General features: G+C 50.7%; 1 protein-coding gene across 1 annotated transcript in view; it reads right to left on the reverse strand.

The window, feature by feature from the left end:
• Nucleotides 1-2,121: 2,121 nt before the first annotated feature.
• The window catches only part of MORN5 (MORN repeat containing 5), a 36,814-nt gene continuing 20,695 nt past the window's right edge, over nucleotides 2,122-18,240 (reverse strand). Inside the window, exon 5 of the mRNA XM_086325415.1 lies at nucleotides 2,122-2,324. Within this exon, the coding sequence (XP_086181541.1) occupies nucleotides 2,245-2,324 (80 nt within the window). The 3' untranslated portion in view covers nucleotides 2,122-2,244. The remainder of the gene's footprint in view (nucleotides 2,325-18,240) is intronic.

Genomic DNA, 18,240 nt, shown 5'->3' on the forward strand with positions numbered 1-18,240 from the left:
CAGATGAGAAGTTCATGGAGTAAGTTCACAAGAGGAGATGCTGGGAGGCCAGAGACGAGCATAGAGGAACCTGATTGGGAAATGGGGTGGAGTGAAGGGAATACGGACTGGAGACGGGGGTGACAACTAGCCTGGCTGGGTTCCAGAGCCACCGTGTAATCTAGGGAGCAGGCATCCTGCTGCTGGCTGCCGAATTTTCTTTTAATGGCAGAACCGTTTGTAGAAGCCCAGGCTCACCAGGAAGGGAGGAGACTGGCTCTGCCTGGTGTGGAGGCTTCCCCAGCAGGCCCACCCCGCCCTTGCCCCACCCCACTTTGTGGCTTGGAACAGGGTCACACATGAGCCTCGGCTAGGGGTGGCTGTGGTCCCCGCCCCTGCAGGGCCCCTCTGTTAAGCTGTTGCATGCTCCATCCCCGACCCCACCCCTTCCCTCCCTCTCCACTCCTCCAATCCATTTATCAAATGTTGATTTAGATATATGTGTATCTTTGAAAATAGTTTGTGTCTTTCTTTACCTGAATGTACTTTCTATTTTCAAAACATACTTTGGAATCCCCCAGTGGCCATCCATCCTATCTCCTGAGGTGACTGTTGCCTTGGAAGGGAAAGGTGATCTCTCCCCCAGCCCCAACCCCCCATCCCTCCATGGCTTAGCTGAACATGCCTAGACCTCCCTTGACCCCTGGCTCTGCACCAGCATGCCACTCATGGGTCCCCAATTCAAATGGCTAGTTTCTTGTCCCTGTAGACCTTGGCAGAGCCCTCCCAGGCCTGACTCCCTCTCCTGGGCAGACCCTGGTGAGCCACGGGACAAGGGGCAGGGAGTTGCAGGAGCCAGCAGCCTCTAAGATGGGAAAGCCAGGCAAAGATCCAGGATGCCTGTGGCCCAAGTATACCCCCTGGAACATGTTACCACTTCCTCTGCTGGTTTTCAGCTGACACATAAGATCCCTGGGGGTGATTCTGAAGAACAATTACTCTGTACGCACAGCTAACAAATTAGTTTTTAAAGCAAGCACATACCGAATTCCTGCTAAGTGCCAGCTCCTTGTATTGTTTCATTCAATCCACACAGCTACCCTCTGGGTTTAAGCACCATCATACCCATTTTACAGATGAGGAATCTGAAACTCAGAGATGTGAAGTGACTTGCCCAAGGTTGTATGATACCTGTGATTGAGCTGGGATCCGAACCCAGGTGTGTATGATGCCAACACTGGATTCTTTCATACCAGGGGCACCATACTGATTCTGTGCTTAGGGTATGAGACCCAGCTAGGGAAGTTTCAGAGAGGGAGCAGCTGTTGTGGGCAACCATTTCTGTGCTTACAAGATACCAGCTGTGAACCTGGGCACAGTCATCGTGTCCTACTGCTCTGTGAAATCAACATTGATCAGGCAGGCTGCTCCTGGTTTTAAAAAAAAGTAATAAAGCTGGGCTTTATCTTCAGAGGGACTCAGATTCAAATGCTGTATGACCGAGGTCAGGTCAAATCTCCCTGAACCTCAGATTCCCCCTCTGTAAAGGTGACATTAAGCTCTCTTGTACAAATAAGGCTATTATGAGGAGCTGAGGTAACATACCCACGCTGCCTGCACCTATGAATTGCTCATTCAATTACATGTATCTATCATTATAAGGTGATGGCTCTCGAACTTCCATATGTGTAAGAAATACCTGAGAATGCAAATTGCTGGGCCCCAGTCTCAGCGATTCTGATTAGCAGATACTAGGGTGGGGCTCAGAGAAGGCAATGGCACCCCACTCCAGTACTCTTGCTTGGAAAATCCCATGGACAGAGGAGCCTGGTAGGCTGCAGTCCATGGGATTGTGAAGAGTTGGAGATGACTGAGCGACTTCACTTTCACTTTTCACTCTCATGCATTGGAGGAAATGGCAACCCACTCCAGTGTTCTTGCCTGGAGAATCCCAGGGACAGAAGAGCCTGGTAGGCTGCCATCTCTGGGGTCGCACAAAGTCAGAGACAACTGAAGCGACTTAGCAGCAGCAGCAGCAGCAGGGTGGGTCTAAGCATAGCTAGTTCACAATTTTGCCGAGGTGATTCTGACGCAAGTGGAATGAGGGTCCCATCCCAAGGAATAGTCTAAGGAAATCAGGGCCACTGACTGCAGAAAACCTTTATTCCTAGAGTCCAGTCAGGTCCTAGAACTATAGCCTGCCCTCCCCGGGCTAGCCAGGGCTGGGCGCACAGAAGGAAGCCTGTTATGGAGAGGCGACAGCACTCACGACTTGGGCTCAGGGCCCATGGTCTCGTCCCAGCCCTTCCGACACGTCCGGACGATCCACTCGTGCTCGTCATCATCTGTAAAGGAGAAGGGGAGCCAGTCATGCCTCATGCTGGGAGCCCCCCAGGCAGGGTTTCAGGACTGGGGTGGTGTCAGAGGTGGACGCTGCTGACTGGATGGAGGCAGGCATGACATCATCGGGCTGTTCTGAGCTGGGCCCCTGCCCAGTGTGACATCCACTTAGGGCACCACTGGGACAGCTGGTCCAGGCCTTAGTTTATTCTCTGGGTTTTCCATTCTGGACCCTTCAGAGAACCCATGGTTCCTCTAGAGGGTCAACACTCTCTCTTTACTTGGGTCTTTTCTGTGAGGAGTGGAGAGGAGAAGCTGGGGGCCCTGCAGGCCCACAAGTGTTTATCTCCCTCAACTCAATCCTCGGGACCTCGCCTTCCTGTGGACAAGCAACAGGCTCGGAGGACAAGTTGTATGTCCACAGCCATGGGATAAGCACGTGGGAGAGCCTAGAACCTGAGCCCCAGGAACTTGTCTGCATACAAGGCCTGTGCTGTTTTGAAACCTGAGAGAGAGAAAGAGAGAGAGAGAGAGAGAAAGTGGAGGGGGGACCATAGCACACCACCCATCTCTCTGTGCCAGACCCCTCTGCAGACTGACTATTTTCATTTTTCCCCTTTATCCTCTAAACCCACACCCAGCCCCTCCTCTCACCACGACTAGAGGCCCACTCCAATGGTGGGATGTATACCCCTAAAAATGCATGTAACTCAGTAAAATATATCCTGCTGTTTTGTGTGCAAATGTGGTTTTAATTTACACAAATGGCATTGTGCTGTGAGTTTCATTGTGTCTCACTTTTTTTTTTTTTTTTCACTCAACACGATATTTTCAAGATCTGTTCTCATTGCAATGTGGACATCTCGTTCTTTGCTCCTGACCTAATATTCCTATTGCTCGCCTAATATTCCATGGCGAGTTTCCAGCTACTCATCCTCCCTGGATGGGCACGAAGGATGCCTCCACTTCCCATACCAGGAATGATGCTGGGACAGATGCTATGTTCTTGGGCACATCCCTTGGTGGGTCCGTGGAGAATTTCTCTGGGTCTGTATTCCAGGAGGAGGGTCACGGAGTTGTGCTAAGAGTCCATTCACCAGGACTCTCAGCAAAGCCCATGGTTTCCGCCCCCACCCCCAGCACCGCATTGCCGGCCAGTGGTCCCTCCCTTGTTCCTGCCCACTTCCTGGGGACAAAGAGGACCGGCCCCAATCCCTGCCTTCCTGTCTTGCCTCTGTCTTGCCCCGTGTCTAGTTCAGTGCTTCCCACCTAAGAGATCAGAGGATGGAATTACTCATCCTCCTTGGGTCAGAATCCTATGGGCAGAGGAACCTGGTGGGCTACAGTCCATGGGGTCGCAAAGAGTCGGACACAACCGACCAACTAACACTTTCACTTCAACACTTGGGTGACAAACGGCAGAAGCTACAGATAAAAGACACTCCTTGAGAGCTAAACCATGGGAAATCCCACAGAAATCCTGCCCTCCATACTACAGCCCCCTGCCAGGAACCCCCTTCCTCTTCTGGTCCAGGACCCAGGGAGACAAGACTTTTTGTCAGCTTACTGTGTGCTCTGAGCTTTACAAATCCCGGATCTCATTGAGTCCTTTGTGAGACCCCAGTAGGGTAGGGGCTTCCCAGGTGGCGCTAGTGGTAAAAAAAAAACAGCCTGCCAATGCAGGAGACCTAAGAGACATGGGTTAGATCCCTGGGTAGGGAAGAACCCCTGGAGGAAAGCATGGCAACCCACTCCAGTATTCTTGCGTGGAAAATCTCATGGACAGAAGAGCCTGATGGGCTGCAGTCTATAGACTTGCAAAGAGTCAGACATGACTAAAGCAACTTAGCTAGGGGAGATTGCTCCATTTTATAAAGAGGACAAGCCTTGACTTATATGCATGGCCAGTGGAATTTAAACCAAGACTCATCAGACCCTGAAGCCGGACTTTCCACCCCAGGGCAGGCCTGAAGGTGCCAGAAGGCGAATCTGCCCCCATGGAGTAAGCCTCCTCTGTCCCCCACCCCAACTAGATCTCTGTCTGTGACCTCGACAAAGGCTCGCCGCCTGCAAGCTCTGGCCTGGGAGGACTGCCCTCAGCAGCTGGTGGGCCTCAGTTTCCCCTGGGGAGGCTACCGGGGAATCCTCGCGTGGCTGCCAACCCCCGCCCCCCAGGGCGGGGGCGGGGAAAGCGCGGCACACAAGGAGTTAAGCACTGGTGAAGCCCACTTTTGCCACACCGCAAGCAGCCTGGTTGATAATTACAGTTCTGAAGTCTCCAGGCTATTCGAATCAGTGCAGCTGCAACCTCTTCAGCGGTAACCCTGAAACCAGACCAACGGGGTTTATTGTGCTGAACCAGTCCTCCGGCCCCTCCCTGATAGTTACAAATTGACAGCAATGGCCTTAACAGCCCTCTTCACTACCCCTTTCCCTCTCTACCTGGCCGCTCAGCCACCAATTTGAATCACAGAAGCCTCTCCTCCCAGCAGCTGCTCCCCAACCCTCCCTCCACCTCCCTGGCGCCTCGAGGCGGCTCCCCTGGCCCTGCCACGCCAGGGTGAGGCTGCCGAAGCACATTTCATCAATATTTAAAATGGAATTAAACCTGCAGCTTTGATTAATGCCTCCCCGATCCCGGGAGTTGTGATTACTATTTTGCAAATTGCGATTGTTGGAATATGCTAATATGATTGTCTGAGAACATCTTCACCTTCTCAGATAATTTCCCCCCACTCTTTTTTTTTTTTTGGTAGGAGGAGAAGGGGAGAGGAGGGGAAAGAAAGATGGGGAAAAAACACCCCACAAACTCTTTAATCAATTGTAAATTATTACCCTCGGCACAATTGCTGGTGGTTCAGAGGAAGGGGAGGGAGATTTCTGGTTTGGTGCATTTATCTTGAAAAGTTTTGGCCCCCACTGGCCCAGTAATTCCACTCTGGGATGTTATCCTAAGGGAATAATCTATTTGTCCCAGTACTATTTAGAATCAAGAAAACTGAAATAACCCACGCTTCTAAAACAAGAGGATGATTACTTTGTTGTACATTCGTTCATTTAACAAGTAATTTCTAAACACTGACTATATGCCAGGCATACAGCTATAGTTTGGTGGTCGGGGGAGGGACACCAAAGGCCACATGAGGGGATATTTAGCAGCTACTGAAAAAAAATATGATTATGAAGTCTACATAGCAATGTAGGAGAAATGTTTTGGATATGATAAGCCAAAAAAAAAAAAAAAGGTGGAAGGAGGTAAGAAACAAAATTACGTAGTATAATCTGTGTACAAATTATGCACAAAAGAAAAAAAATTAATTGAATGGGAATAATGGTCAGCTCCTAGCAGTGGGGCTCGAGAGGTTCTTCTGTTTTGGATATTTCCTTAATCTTTTGTTAATATGTATCCACAATAGAAAAAATAAAAATAATCATTGGCTTTTTTCCTACCCTCTAATGCTTTGGTAATTTCATGCATCTTAGTAATTGAAGTAAGATATTCCTAGGTTCCCAGAAACACCAATAGGGTTCTTGAATTTGTAAAAAGTAAAAAGACCCAGCATAAAAATATTGATAAAAATGCATAACATTTGGCAAATAGGCAAATCTCCTATGCAGAAGACTTCCAAATAATTTAGGTGGATACTCTGCCCTTGAGGAGACTGGACATGACTCCTTTTTCCCCAGATGTGGGCTACCTCCTAAAAAGGACTTCCTAAATAGTGACTTCCTCCTAAAAAGGACAGTGAAGGAAGGGGGTAGGAGAAAAAAAGGAGTAACTTTTCAGTGAAGAAACCTGACAAACACACCTCGTCCAAGTGATCAAGGTCAATGTCAGCAGTGATAAGTTGTGTGGATAATGTGTAGCCTCGATTTGATGACAATGGCATTTACCTCCTCCCCTAAACTCATAACCCCCCTTGAATGATGTGAAACCCATCAGATAAATTCCAGTCATGGGGCATTTTAAAAACACTCCTCAAAAATGTCATCGAAAACAAGGAAAGTCTGAGAGACGGTCAGTGTCAAGAGGAACCTAAGGTGATGTGACAACTGAATGTGACGTGGTGTCGTGAGCGGGATCCCAGAACAGAGTAGAGGCATCACGGAAAGTCGTGAGCAGGATCCCAGAACAGAATAGAGGCGTCACGGAAAGACGGAGGAAAGAAGGAGAAAGTATGCTGTTACTAATATATCAACGCGTGCTCAGTCACTCGGTTGTGTCCTACTCTTTGCAACTGCACAGACTGTAGCCTGCCAGGCTCCTCTGTCATGGGATTCTCCAGGCAAGAATACTCCAGTGGGTTGCCGTTTCCTCCTCCAAATATGTCAGTGTTAGTTCATTAATGGTGTTATGCGCACGGTGCAATGTAAGATGTCAATCATAGGGAAACTGGATGTGGGGTACAGTTGAGAACACTTGGTACTGTTGCTTCAGTAAATTCTGTATATCTGCAATTGTTCTAAAATAAAACGCTTATTTTAAAAAAATGCCTGAAAATCCAGCATGCTCTGTAAAAGGTGAGATTATCGCATTCTCCGGGAGGAGTGGAAGTCTTTTCACCCACCCAACCATCTAGAATAAAGCCCTTCACACCCTTTTCTCTGTCCTGGGCCCTGCACATCACAGTTTATGAGCCCACACAAATATGAACAAGAAACCAGTGGTTACCAGTGGGGACAGGGCGAGGGAAGCGCAAGCCCGGGGTCGGGGGAGGGGTTAGTATGGGATTATATGAAGTCGTGTATGAAACCTGAAAATTGTAAAGAATTTAAAGAATCTTTCATTCAATTAAAAAACTGTATTCTGCTGCTGCTGCTAAGTCACGTCAGTTGTGTCCGACTCTGTGCGACCCCATAGACGGCAGCCCACCAGGCTCCCCCGTCCCTGGGACTCTCCAGGCAAGAACACTGAAGTGGGTTGCCATTTCCTTCTCCAATGCATGAGAGTGAAAAGTGAAAGTGAAGTCGCTCAGTCGTGTCCGACTCTTCGTGACCCCATGGACTGCAGCCTATCAGGCTCCTCCATCCATGGGATTTTCCAGGCAAGAGTACTGGAGTGGGGCGAAAAATTTTATGAGTCTATGCTTAGTGGCATATCCCCTTATATATTTTTCCCTCCCACTAGGCATAAACCCAATGCAGGTATATGTCTTGTTGACCACTGCACCCAGCATACAGTTGGCAACCAATATATGCTTTGCCAGGTGAAGTCTCGAGTCAGTCTGTTGCCTTCTGATTTGTCTTTGATTGCTCTCAACAAACATTCCTGACACCTATTTCTTGGCATCCAGGTCCCAGCTCAAATGTTGCTTCTCAGGGGTCCCTGATCCAGCCACCTTCACTCCCAGTCACTCTATCTAGAGGCTTTCATTCTGTCTCCTTCATGGTGTACAGCTCTTAAGGCAATTTGCTTGTTTATTTATGTGTTGTCTGTCTCCCCATCCACACTGTGAGTTCCAGTGAAACCAGGGCATTGTTCACTGTGGCATCGTCAGACCAGTGTCTGGCACACAAGAGTGCTCAGCCCACATCTGTTGGATGAATGAATGAATGAATGAATCAAAAAGCCCAATCCTGTGGCCTGTCGTGTGCCTAGTGCTGGGGACAAGGGGATTGAGACTCAAAGGCTTGACCTAGGCACTCTACCAGCTTAATCTGTCTGCTCTTGGGGCACAAAGATATCTTTCCTTTTCTCTCTTATTTTTTAATTGGAGTATAGTTGCCTTACAATGTTGTGTTCATTTCTGCTGTACAGCAAAGTGAATCAACTAGACGGATACATGTATCTCTTCTTTTTTGAATTTCCTCCCCATTTAGGTCACCACAGAACACTGAGTAGAGGTCCCTGTGCTATGCAGTAGGTTCGCATCAGTTATCTATTATATACGTGTGTGTGTCTGTGTCTGTTAGTCTCTCAGTCGTGTCTGATTCTTTGCGACCCCATGGACTACAGCCTGCCAGGCTCCTCTGTCCATGGAATTCTCCAGGCAAGAATACTGGAGTGGGTTGCCATTCCCTTCTCCAGGGGATCTTCCCAACCCAGGGATCAAAACCGTGTCTCCTGCATTGCAGGCAGATTCTTTACCATCTGAGCCACTAGGGAGGCCCATTACATACACAGTAGAGTATATATATATGTCAATCCCAGTCTCCCAATTCATTCCACCTCTGGGGCCACAAAGATTTCTTTATTCTGGTTCTCAAACTTTGGAAGTGACCCCGCTGTTCCCCACATCCCCTCCCCTGCCTGACCCGATGAGTCTCACCCATCACCAGGAGAAAGAGGCATCTTATAGAGACGAAAAGTGACTGGGAAGAGAGACTCCACATCTGCCCGCAGGGTCCCCTGCTGAGAAGTCTTCCCTGCAAAGGCTGCCCACTCCTTCGCCTGGACTTTGAGGCCTTTCCAGCTGGCCTCCCCAGCCCGCCTTACACTGTGAAATGCAGCCACCCTGTTTGCAGTTGGCCACAGGAAGGTGCTCAGTGCCCCGTGCTTTCGTACACGCCATTCCAGGGAGGGGGACACTCTTCCTTTTAGGAGAGAGAGGCCCAGGGCACGTCCCATTTCTGGACCCTTCTGGATGTAAAAGTGAAGGAAGACCTCAACATGAGTAATAACAATTGCAATATATTTTAAACACAGTTTAACAACGTAATGTTTTTAACACAAAGAACCAAATGTAACATAAAAGTGCTATTCTAGAATTTCTGTCAAAGGAGTAGAAATCCACAGTGCATTAAGGACGGTGTGGTCAGGAAATGGGGCTGCCTGCATAAACACGATTTTCTTTCAGGCCTCACATGGTTCTGACTTCAGGCCCTGAAGAACGTGTGTCCTCCAAGCCCTCTTCCCCCGCACCTGGGCCCTGCCTGGAGGTCACTTTCTCTGACCCAGGTCAAGGTCATGGTATTGGTCACGGTCACCCCTGCCAGCCAAGGGGAGCCATGATCAATTCACTTCTGTTCTTCAGAGCCCAATGCAGATCGAGCACTTAAGAAGTATTTAATAAATACAGGGTGAATGAATGAAGAAAGAAATGTAAATTTGGGGACATAAAAGTAAGAATTACCCTGTGGGATTGAGACAAAGGGGAAAGAATTTCTTCTCCACCCTCAGCAAACGGAGCTGAGAGGGCAAAGTAGACATGCCAAGTGCAGGACCCAGGCCGCTGGCTCTTTTCCTTTTCTGTCTGGAGGCCATGGACGGGGCAGCCCCACCGCACGGGGAGGGTGGGTTGTCTGGGCTCATACCTGGGCGCCAGGCACGCTCAGGAAGCTCAAAGCCCTGACTGGCCTGGGGCCGACCTCACAATGAAGGCAGGCCTGCACAGGCCACCGAGTGTGGCCCAGGTCACCCGGGGTGGCATTCGTGCAGCCTGCACATCAGTGCAGGGCTAGGGGAAGAAGTGTCTTGCAAATCGAACAGCAAATGCAAGGCCATCTTGGCTCCCCTGATGGCTGGCAGGGAGACACTGTGGTACCGTGGGTTAGGGGCATGAACTTTGGAGCACAGCAGCTGCTAGCTTGGAGATCTTGGTCAAGTGGCCTCACATCTGGGTGTCATTTCCTCGTCTGCAGAGGTGGCTGCCTGGAACAGTCAATCGAGATCATTTCCAAAAGTGCTTAGTATGTTGCCTGCAGGAAATGCGCCCAAACCAAAGATGGACAGAAACTGTCATCACAAGGTAGGACTTCAGGCACCTGTGACCACACAGCATAGGCTGGAAGGAGTTCTGGGTCCTATGTGAGCCCAGCTGCCAGCCTGCTGGGTGATCTTAGACAAGTCACTGCCCCTCTCTGAGCGAGCTTGTCCATACAGGGGGTTTCACCAGACCTCTGGCAAAGGGCAGAGTGGGGACTGGTGGAGCTGAACAGCCCTAGGTGGGCACCCAGGAGGTATGAGCTAGGATCATCATTTTGATGGGTCCTTAATTCCCAAACTGGATACCTTCATGGGAGTATTCTTAAGGAACTCAGCATCCTTGGGACTTCTGGTTCCCTATGGGGGGTGCAGGGAGGAACCAGGGAGGAGGAGGTCTTTACACAAGGATCAGCATCATAAGGATCAAGAGCTGCAGCTCAGCTAATGATTTTGTTCAAAGCGAGGGGCAGGCCAGGGCAGGCAGGCCCAGAGAAGGCAAAGGGGTGGATCCAGGTCACCAGGTACCCACAAGCCCGATGTCGCTAGCTCTCGGCAGGCCTTTGGGCCAACCGCACCTGCGGTCACCAGCGCTCTGCAGTGCCCACCCGGCATGCAGGGGCCTCGGGTGGGGACTGGGAAAGGGAAGAGTTCAGGATGAATCGAGGTGTCCAGCCTCGGGAAAGGGGACAACGGTCACAGTGGCCGAGCACCAGGGAGGTGCAGGGCTCTGTGGGAAGAGGGTCACACCTGTCCCCACCTTAGTGAGTAAACGCGGTTGCCCCAGTTAGGACGAGGACATGGAGGTTTAAGCAGCGGTGAAGGCATGTCCCCACTTCATTCCACCAGCATGGAGGGGAAAAGCTCAGCCTGCTGGTGTGGGCATCACCCTCACTGAGGCTGCCACAAGCGGTGTGCTTCCCTCCAAGTGTGAGCGTCTACCCTAGTGTGAGCGTAAATGTGTTCAAGCATGCATCAGCGTGTGCTGCGTGTGTAGGCGGCTGTGTCTGAGGTGCCTGGTGAAGAGAAGAGAGTCCCCTTCCGGGACCCTCAGCCCGCGTGTGGCATGTGGTGTCTGTGAGACATGTGCGTGGCAGGCGGTGTCTGAGTACCCGGGTCTGCGGTGTGTGGTCAGACGTTGAGGGAGGGCGTGCATCCCACCTGCAGTGACAGCCCAGCGCGCATCTAGAACACCAGGCCATGCCAGGCTCTGGGGCAGGAGCTGGACCGTGAGAACTGCCCTCTTTCCCCGGGGTCAAGGCCAGTGCATGCTCAGACGCGCTTTATGAACCATGGCTTCAGGCTGGGGTGGGATCTGCATGGCAGACCTGGCACCCCAGCCGGAGGAGGGGTGCAGGAGCCGAACCCAAAGCCCCAAAGTCCAGCCACACCCTCTGTACAAACGCAGGGCTTTGGGAGCTGGAGGGCAGGGCTAGGCCCCCGGTGAGCCAGTGCCCACAGTGAGGGCGGTCACCAATGCCCGACAAGAAAGAGGCTTTGAAGTTGGCTAGCAGTGGTGTGGCCAGAGGCCAAGGCCATGGCGTGGCCAATATTGACTGAGGGATTGCTGCCCAGGCAGAGCCTGCTATTGGGCAGGAAGGGAAGCCCAGGCTACTCTTGCTTCCCCAAAAAGGAGCATCTTCTGGGCTGGGTGGGTGGAAGGTCTTGCGGGAGGAATGGGGGGGCGGTGCAGGTGAGGCCAGCCTGCTTCACTCACTGGGAATAGAGGGGCAGAGCCCGGCACCCACAGGCTCGTCAAGGCTTATTCAAGTGTAAGAGACATGGGGAAAATGACTGACTCGGGAACTTGAAACGGGAAACTGCGACACTGAGATTAATAAATGTGATAATTAATGCATTAAGCCTGAATTAATGATCAAATTTAGAAACCCAAACAATGTTATTACACTTGAAATCAATTTGTGGGCTTGGTTTCCTCAGTTTTCAAGAATTCTCCAGTGTGCACACAAGCTTTCAAGAAATCACAGCCAATTGTTAAAGTCTTGTAGTCAACCAATCCACCAAGCAAAGTTTTCAAAATCCTTTTGGGGTTTTAACAGCAAAAAATGATATTCAATGTGGGACTGTGGATATGTTCTGTTTATGTTGAAATGATTGGGGTGAGACCTCCAGGGTCAGACCTAGGGCTGGATCGGGCTGTAACTGGGGGGAGAGTGAATCTGGACAGCAGATACGGTGGCCTGGTATCAGGAAGCGCATCTGCATGCCTGAGCTCACGTGACCCTCATACCAGCTCTGTTGTGTGTAGCTGGTGATGGCTCAGGTGCTGTTTCCTCTGCTCCAGCTGGTGGGTAAGGTGGCACTAGTGGTCAAGAACCGGCCTGCCAATGCAGGAGACAAGAGACGTGGGCTCAGTCCCTGGTCCCCAAGATCTCCTGGAGGAGGGAATGGCAACCCACTCCAGTATTCTTGACTGGACAATCCCATGGACAGAGGAGCCTCGTGGGCTACAGTCCATGGGGTCACAAAGAGTGGGACACGACCGAAGCGACTCAGCACACAGCACACTCACAGCACAGTCGGTGGGTAAAGGCGGAAAGTGCCCACAGTCATCATGACCCTTGAGAATCTCCAAGGAAGGTCCCAGCCTGGAGAAGGACATCTCACGAAGACGTCACACATGATTCTGACACTGTTGGGACAGAGTTATTCCTGCTGTTGTGGTCCTGACGGGCAGCTGGCCTGTGTTTATGGGCCATATCGGTAAAAACAAAAATACACATCCTTAAATACTAGCATAAAAAAAAAAAAATACTAGCATCAGCCGTGTGCGGCAGGTGTACTCAGGACAGGAGACCACTAACTCACATCTTCCTGCTCACTCCAGAGCACATGCGTGCTAAGCAGGGGAGGGCGCTAAGTCACAGCATCATTTACATCGCCATTCTTCTCGTTTCCCTGAGCCCCACTTTTATTTTTCAAGCACTCACAATGGCATCTGCGTTCACTAAACATGTTTGTGATGCCAGGCCGCTGTGCACAGGCGGCACTGGGAAGCCAAGGATGGGGCCCAAGGTCACTGGCTGGCCCTCACTCGACCCTCTGCTCCCTTTCACCCCTGATCTCCTTCACCCCTGCTCTCCAGCTGCGTGTGGACAATGGACTGATGGGGATAGGCCTGGCGGTTGGGCCTGTCCTCCAAGTGGCAGATGCTGAGGGCAGAATTAACTCTGGGACAGCAGGGATGGCCAGTGGAATGTTAGGATGTTAAGGACCTGCAGAACTCAGCAAAAGACGTGAACTTGGTTCTCATAGCAATCTTGCAAAGTCAGTGTTTTTATCCTGATTCACAGAGGAAGGTTTGAGGCTCAGAAAGACAGGGTTATATGTCCAAGCTGACTCTGCTAATGAGGGGCACAGGCTCACACCCAAGTCTATCACTTGAGCTGCAGCCTTTAGCCACTACACACTCTCCTAGAAAATCCTTGTGCAACTGCCACAGCTTTACTCCTCACTGTCTGAAGGGTTGAAGCTCAGCTCCCTGACCTGGCGATCAAGGCTCTCTCCCACCCTGGGTCCCTCTGCTTTGAACGCCCAGCTCAGGCACACTCTACACACCCGTCAAAGTCCACTCTGTCCATCACTGCCTAAGGGAGGTCTCCCTTGACTACTGCTCTGTCCAACACAGTATCGGGTCTCAGGGACTGCACCTTGAGTACCTGGGCCCCTGCATCTCTCCGTGCCTTTTCCTTCCCTTCTGTGCAGCAAAACCCACCTCTCAAGCTTCAAAGCCTAGCCCAACACCACCTTTCCTAGAACATCAACTCAACTACCCTTGGGACACACTTGCCCTTTGCTCTCTGCTCCCCCAGCACATTGTGCTTCTGGCTCCTGGCACCAGCAAAGCAGGGGCACTCCCAGTTTTTTGCAGAAAGAATCTCATATCTGATATTCCACATTAAACATGAATATAAACCTCATGGGGAATATAGAATTACGTTGGACTTCCATACATTTATTTTTATAGTTTCTGTTATTTTAATTTCTAACCTATATCTTGAGAGGTGGGAGGTTCACTACAGCCTTTTAAACACCTAGGCTCTAGGCGTCTTCTCTCTTCTGTCCAGAGACTGCCCATCCTGGGTCCTGGAATTGACTACTTATGCACCCCCCTACCTTTTCTTGGCATGGGAGGTTAGGGGGAGGCAATATACACTTAGCTGGCCCCTAGTTGGGACCCTGGTATCTGTAGTGGATCAGTTAAGGCCCGTGTCTGAGGTGATCTTAGAGGGTCTGAGGCTCCAGATGAATAAGAAATGATGAGGGTGATGGGAACACATCCAGAACATTACCAAAAGCAAGCTAAAGAGATTAGAACTTCAGGCCTCCACCCCAGTTTTGAAATTGGCATCAAACGCAGGTGGGAGGAGGCCAGAGGGCACCTTGCCAAGGTCATGCTAGCTCCTCCCTTTGGGGCATGGGGTTAAGGAGACCCTGCCTCTCAACCAGCACCAGCCCCTGGGACAGAAACCCCAACTGCGATCGCCAGCAGACATGAAGCTCATCACGGGCCCCCACATCATCTCAATAAACACCACAACCCTGGAAGGAAGGTCCTTGTTCTACCCCCATCTTTCCTATGAGGCAACCGGGAGCTCAGAGAAGTGAAGTGACTAGCTCGAGGTCGCACAGGGGGCCAACGGCAGAGTCGGGGTCTGAGGCCAGATCTGGCAGGCTCCCCAGACCGGCCCGCAGCCCTGCAACGCCTCTCCTGGACCTGAGGCTGTGCGAGGCTCGAAGCCAACTGTCCAGGGCTCTAGCGCGTGGGCTGAGGAAGTGAGATGAGGCTCCTGTCCCCTGGGCTCTGGCCTTGCAGCCACTTCTATTAAAGGAGACAAAACAAACCACGCTGGTGCTGGCCCGGGCGGACTCCGGCCACGGAAGGGGAAGCTGTGTCCTCTGGATGCTTCCAGGAGGCTGCTGCGGGTTGGGGGGAGCGGGGGATGCATTGTTGTCAAGAGTCCTGTGGGCACAACGGCTGGAGGGGGAATTTCCAGGGCCTCTGGAATCCCCGTGGGGAGAGAGGAGGGCAGGGAGCGATTCCCGCAGGTCAGGGAGGGGCAGCAGGCTGCCATTTCTGGAGCAAGGACCCTCACAGGGGGCCTGATCCCACCTCTGGTGGGGAGGGTCTAGTGTTTTTCTCGGGGGAGAAGGCCCACAGCTTTGCCAGACTCTTGGAGAAGCTCATATTGGTTCACAGCGTGGCCTCTGGTATCAGACACACCTGGTTCAAATCCCGACCCCTCCCTTTACTAACTGCACCCATCAGTAAGTAACTTACTCCCTGAGCCTCAGTTTCTGCCTCTGCCAAATCAGGATAGTGATGCATTCCTCAAAGGACCAGGGTGTGGTGAGTCCCTGGTGCAGTGAAGGCATTTGATAACTCAGAATTCCCTTCCTACCCCTTCAGCTGAAAGCAGATGCCGGGATCTGGGGCCCGTGTGGGCATTTTATTTGGCAGTTACGAGGGTGATATTATCCCTCCACAAAGCCTTCATTATGGTGCCGCTAACAATACCGCAGATAAGGCAGGCACGGCCCTGCGTGCCAGCCTGCAGGTGATTATAACATTTGGGTAAATTGCCTTTTGTCTCGCGGAGAGATGACAGCGGGAGGGGGTGGGGCAGGAGACTCGATCAGCCATCTTGCAGAAACCACGGCAGCGGCGGCGGGGGCGGCGGGTGGTGGGTGGTGGTGGGGTGGGAGGGGGAGCACGGTGTGGGAGGGGTGGGCAGCATGGGTTTGCAGGAGGAGCCCCGGCTGGCAGTGGGAAGGCAAGTCCAGCTGCAGACGGACTGTGTGGGGTCGAGTACCTCACCCCGCCTTGCTGGGTCTCAGCTTTCTCACCTGTCTGGTGGAGGCAGAGGCTTCAAGATGAGAAGAGTCTTGGTTTACTGGTGGCACTGAAAGACTCCTGTTCTTTGGCCAGGTTTTGAGCAATAAAGTGGGCAGAGAACTATCTAGGGGAAAAGAGCCACTACTACCGTCTTACACTCCTTAGGTATTTTAAAATCTCTGGGCCACTAGGAAGGCCCTCGGTTCTTTCTTTCACTAGTAGACTCCAGCTTCTCACGCAGAAGCAGCTCAAATGTCATCCTTAGCTCTGAGTCCACGAGACCTGGGTTCAAATTCCAGCCCTACCACTCGTTACCTGAGGAACAAAGCATTTCACCTCACCTCAGTTTCATCATCTACAAAATGGAAATAATAAATACAACTCTTTTACAGGATTACTGTGAGGGTTAGGTAAAAGAAAATCAGTTATTGAAAGTGCTCAAACCAGTACCTGGCACATCATAAGCACTTAGTCATTGATGGCTATTAGCTTTTTCACCCGGACTATGGATACCTTTTTATATCAATACATCCATTCCTTCACTGCCATTTTGACAGCTGCATTCTATTTTATTGAAAGGATATATCGTTTTTTTATTTAATGAATTCCCTCCTGTTGGACATCTGGGATGTTTCTGGTTCTCAACTGTTTAAATGATAACTGGAGAAACTTTAGAAGACCAAGTGGTCTTTCACTTCCAGGTGCTCACTACACAGCTTTTTAAAAATTAGGTTGAAAGTGAAAGTCGCTCAATCATGTCCGACTCTTTGCAACCCCATGGACTATACAGTCCATGGAATTCTCCAGGCCAGAATACTGGAGTGGGTAGCTTTTCCCTTCTCCAGGGGATCTTTCCAACCCAGGGATTAAACCCAGGTCTCCCGGATTGCAGGCAGATTCTTTACCAGCTGAGCCACAAGGAAAGCCCAAGAATAATGGAGTGGGTAACCTATCCCTTCTCCAGTGGATCTTCCAGACCCAGGAATCGAACTGGGGTCTCCTTCATTGCCGGCAAATTCTTTACCAACTGAGCTATCAGGGAAGTCCAAAAGTTAGGTTGCTGCTGCTGCTGAGTCACTTCAGTCATGTCCGACTCCATGTGACCCCATAGACGGCAGCCCATTAGTCTCTTCTGTCCCTGGGATTCTCCAGGCAAGAATACTGGTGTGGGTTGCCATTTCCTTCTCCAATGCATGAAAGTGAAAAGTGAAAGTGAAGTAGCTCAGTTGTGTCCGACTCTTAGCAACCCCATGGACTGCAGCCTACGAGGCTCCTCCACCCACTGGTTTTTCCATGCAAGAGTACTGGAGTGGGGTGCCATTGCCTTCTCTGAAAAGTTAGGTTAGGAACAGATAAACACCAGTCTCTGGGAGCTCCATGCTCAGGACAGAGAGTTTTGGAGTTGGTCAGGCAAAGCAGAAAGAGGCAAAGCTCTGAAGACAGATGAGCTCAAGTGTGAATCCCAATTCCTGCCAAATTCCCTGGGGAAATTCTTTAGCCACATGGAGCCTCACTTTCCTCATTTGTCAGACAGGGTTCATGTGAATACAACCCTCTCCTGGAGTTGAGTGTCTGGTGCAGGGTCAACGCTCAGTCAAGGCCAGCTGAGTCACCCCCTCCCATCCTCTTTATCCTCTCCATCCTCATTCTGGTAGAACCAGCCTCCACCTCCCAAAGGCTCCGAATCACCCACATGAGGTCACTCTCTGGACCACCACTCACACCCCTTCTTCCCATTGTCCATTTCACGTGGGGTACATTCCAACGAGGCTTGTGATTTTGATTTTAAATTCTGTCTGGAAACCACAGGTTCAAACGCAAAGGGGCTCTATCCGCAAATAATCGCTGGTATGCGATATTTTTAAGAAGCCCGAGCCATTGTTTCTGATTGAAGGAAAGTTGGTGCTATTTTGAAGAGCAGCACGATTAAGCAGTGGCGTTCTCTCTTTAACTGTTGGGAATTATACGCTGTTTGAAAGATTTGTGAGCTCTAGGACATTTGCCAGATGTGCTTGATTCGACATTTCAGACAACAAAGGGGATAATGTTGGCGGGAATCTTGACGGCATTTCTGATGATCAGGATATTCTCTGAAGATGGTACTGAGACCTTTCGGGGGAAGAATTTCAGCTTTCACATAAACTAATTTGGGATGCTCACTCTCTGTCTTTCACAAAGCAAATTTAGTTCATTGTTAGTTGTATATGTTAAAATGGTTACGAGGGTTTTTTTCCTTTGAATATTAATAATGTGCCTTTCATCTGAGACACGCGCATGGGGTGTCATTAATTGCGGGGAGGGAGGAAGGCTTAGTGGTGCAGTTATTTTGCAAATGATTCCTGCTAGTAACATCGAGGCAGGCAATGGCTCCATGAAGAGACACACGTACACGGCGCCAGCACGACTTGGGCACATCCTTCCT

This window comes from Bos grunniens, chromosome 11, assembly GCF_055505025.1.
Source record: "Bos grunniens cultivar Pamir isolate PY7600 chromosome 11, Bosgru_T2T1.0, whole genome shotgun sequence".
NCBI lineage: Eukaryota > Metazoa > Chordata > Mammalia > Artiodactyla > Bovidae > Bos > Bos grunniens.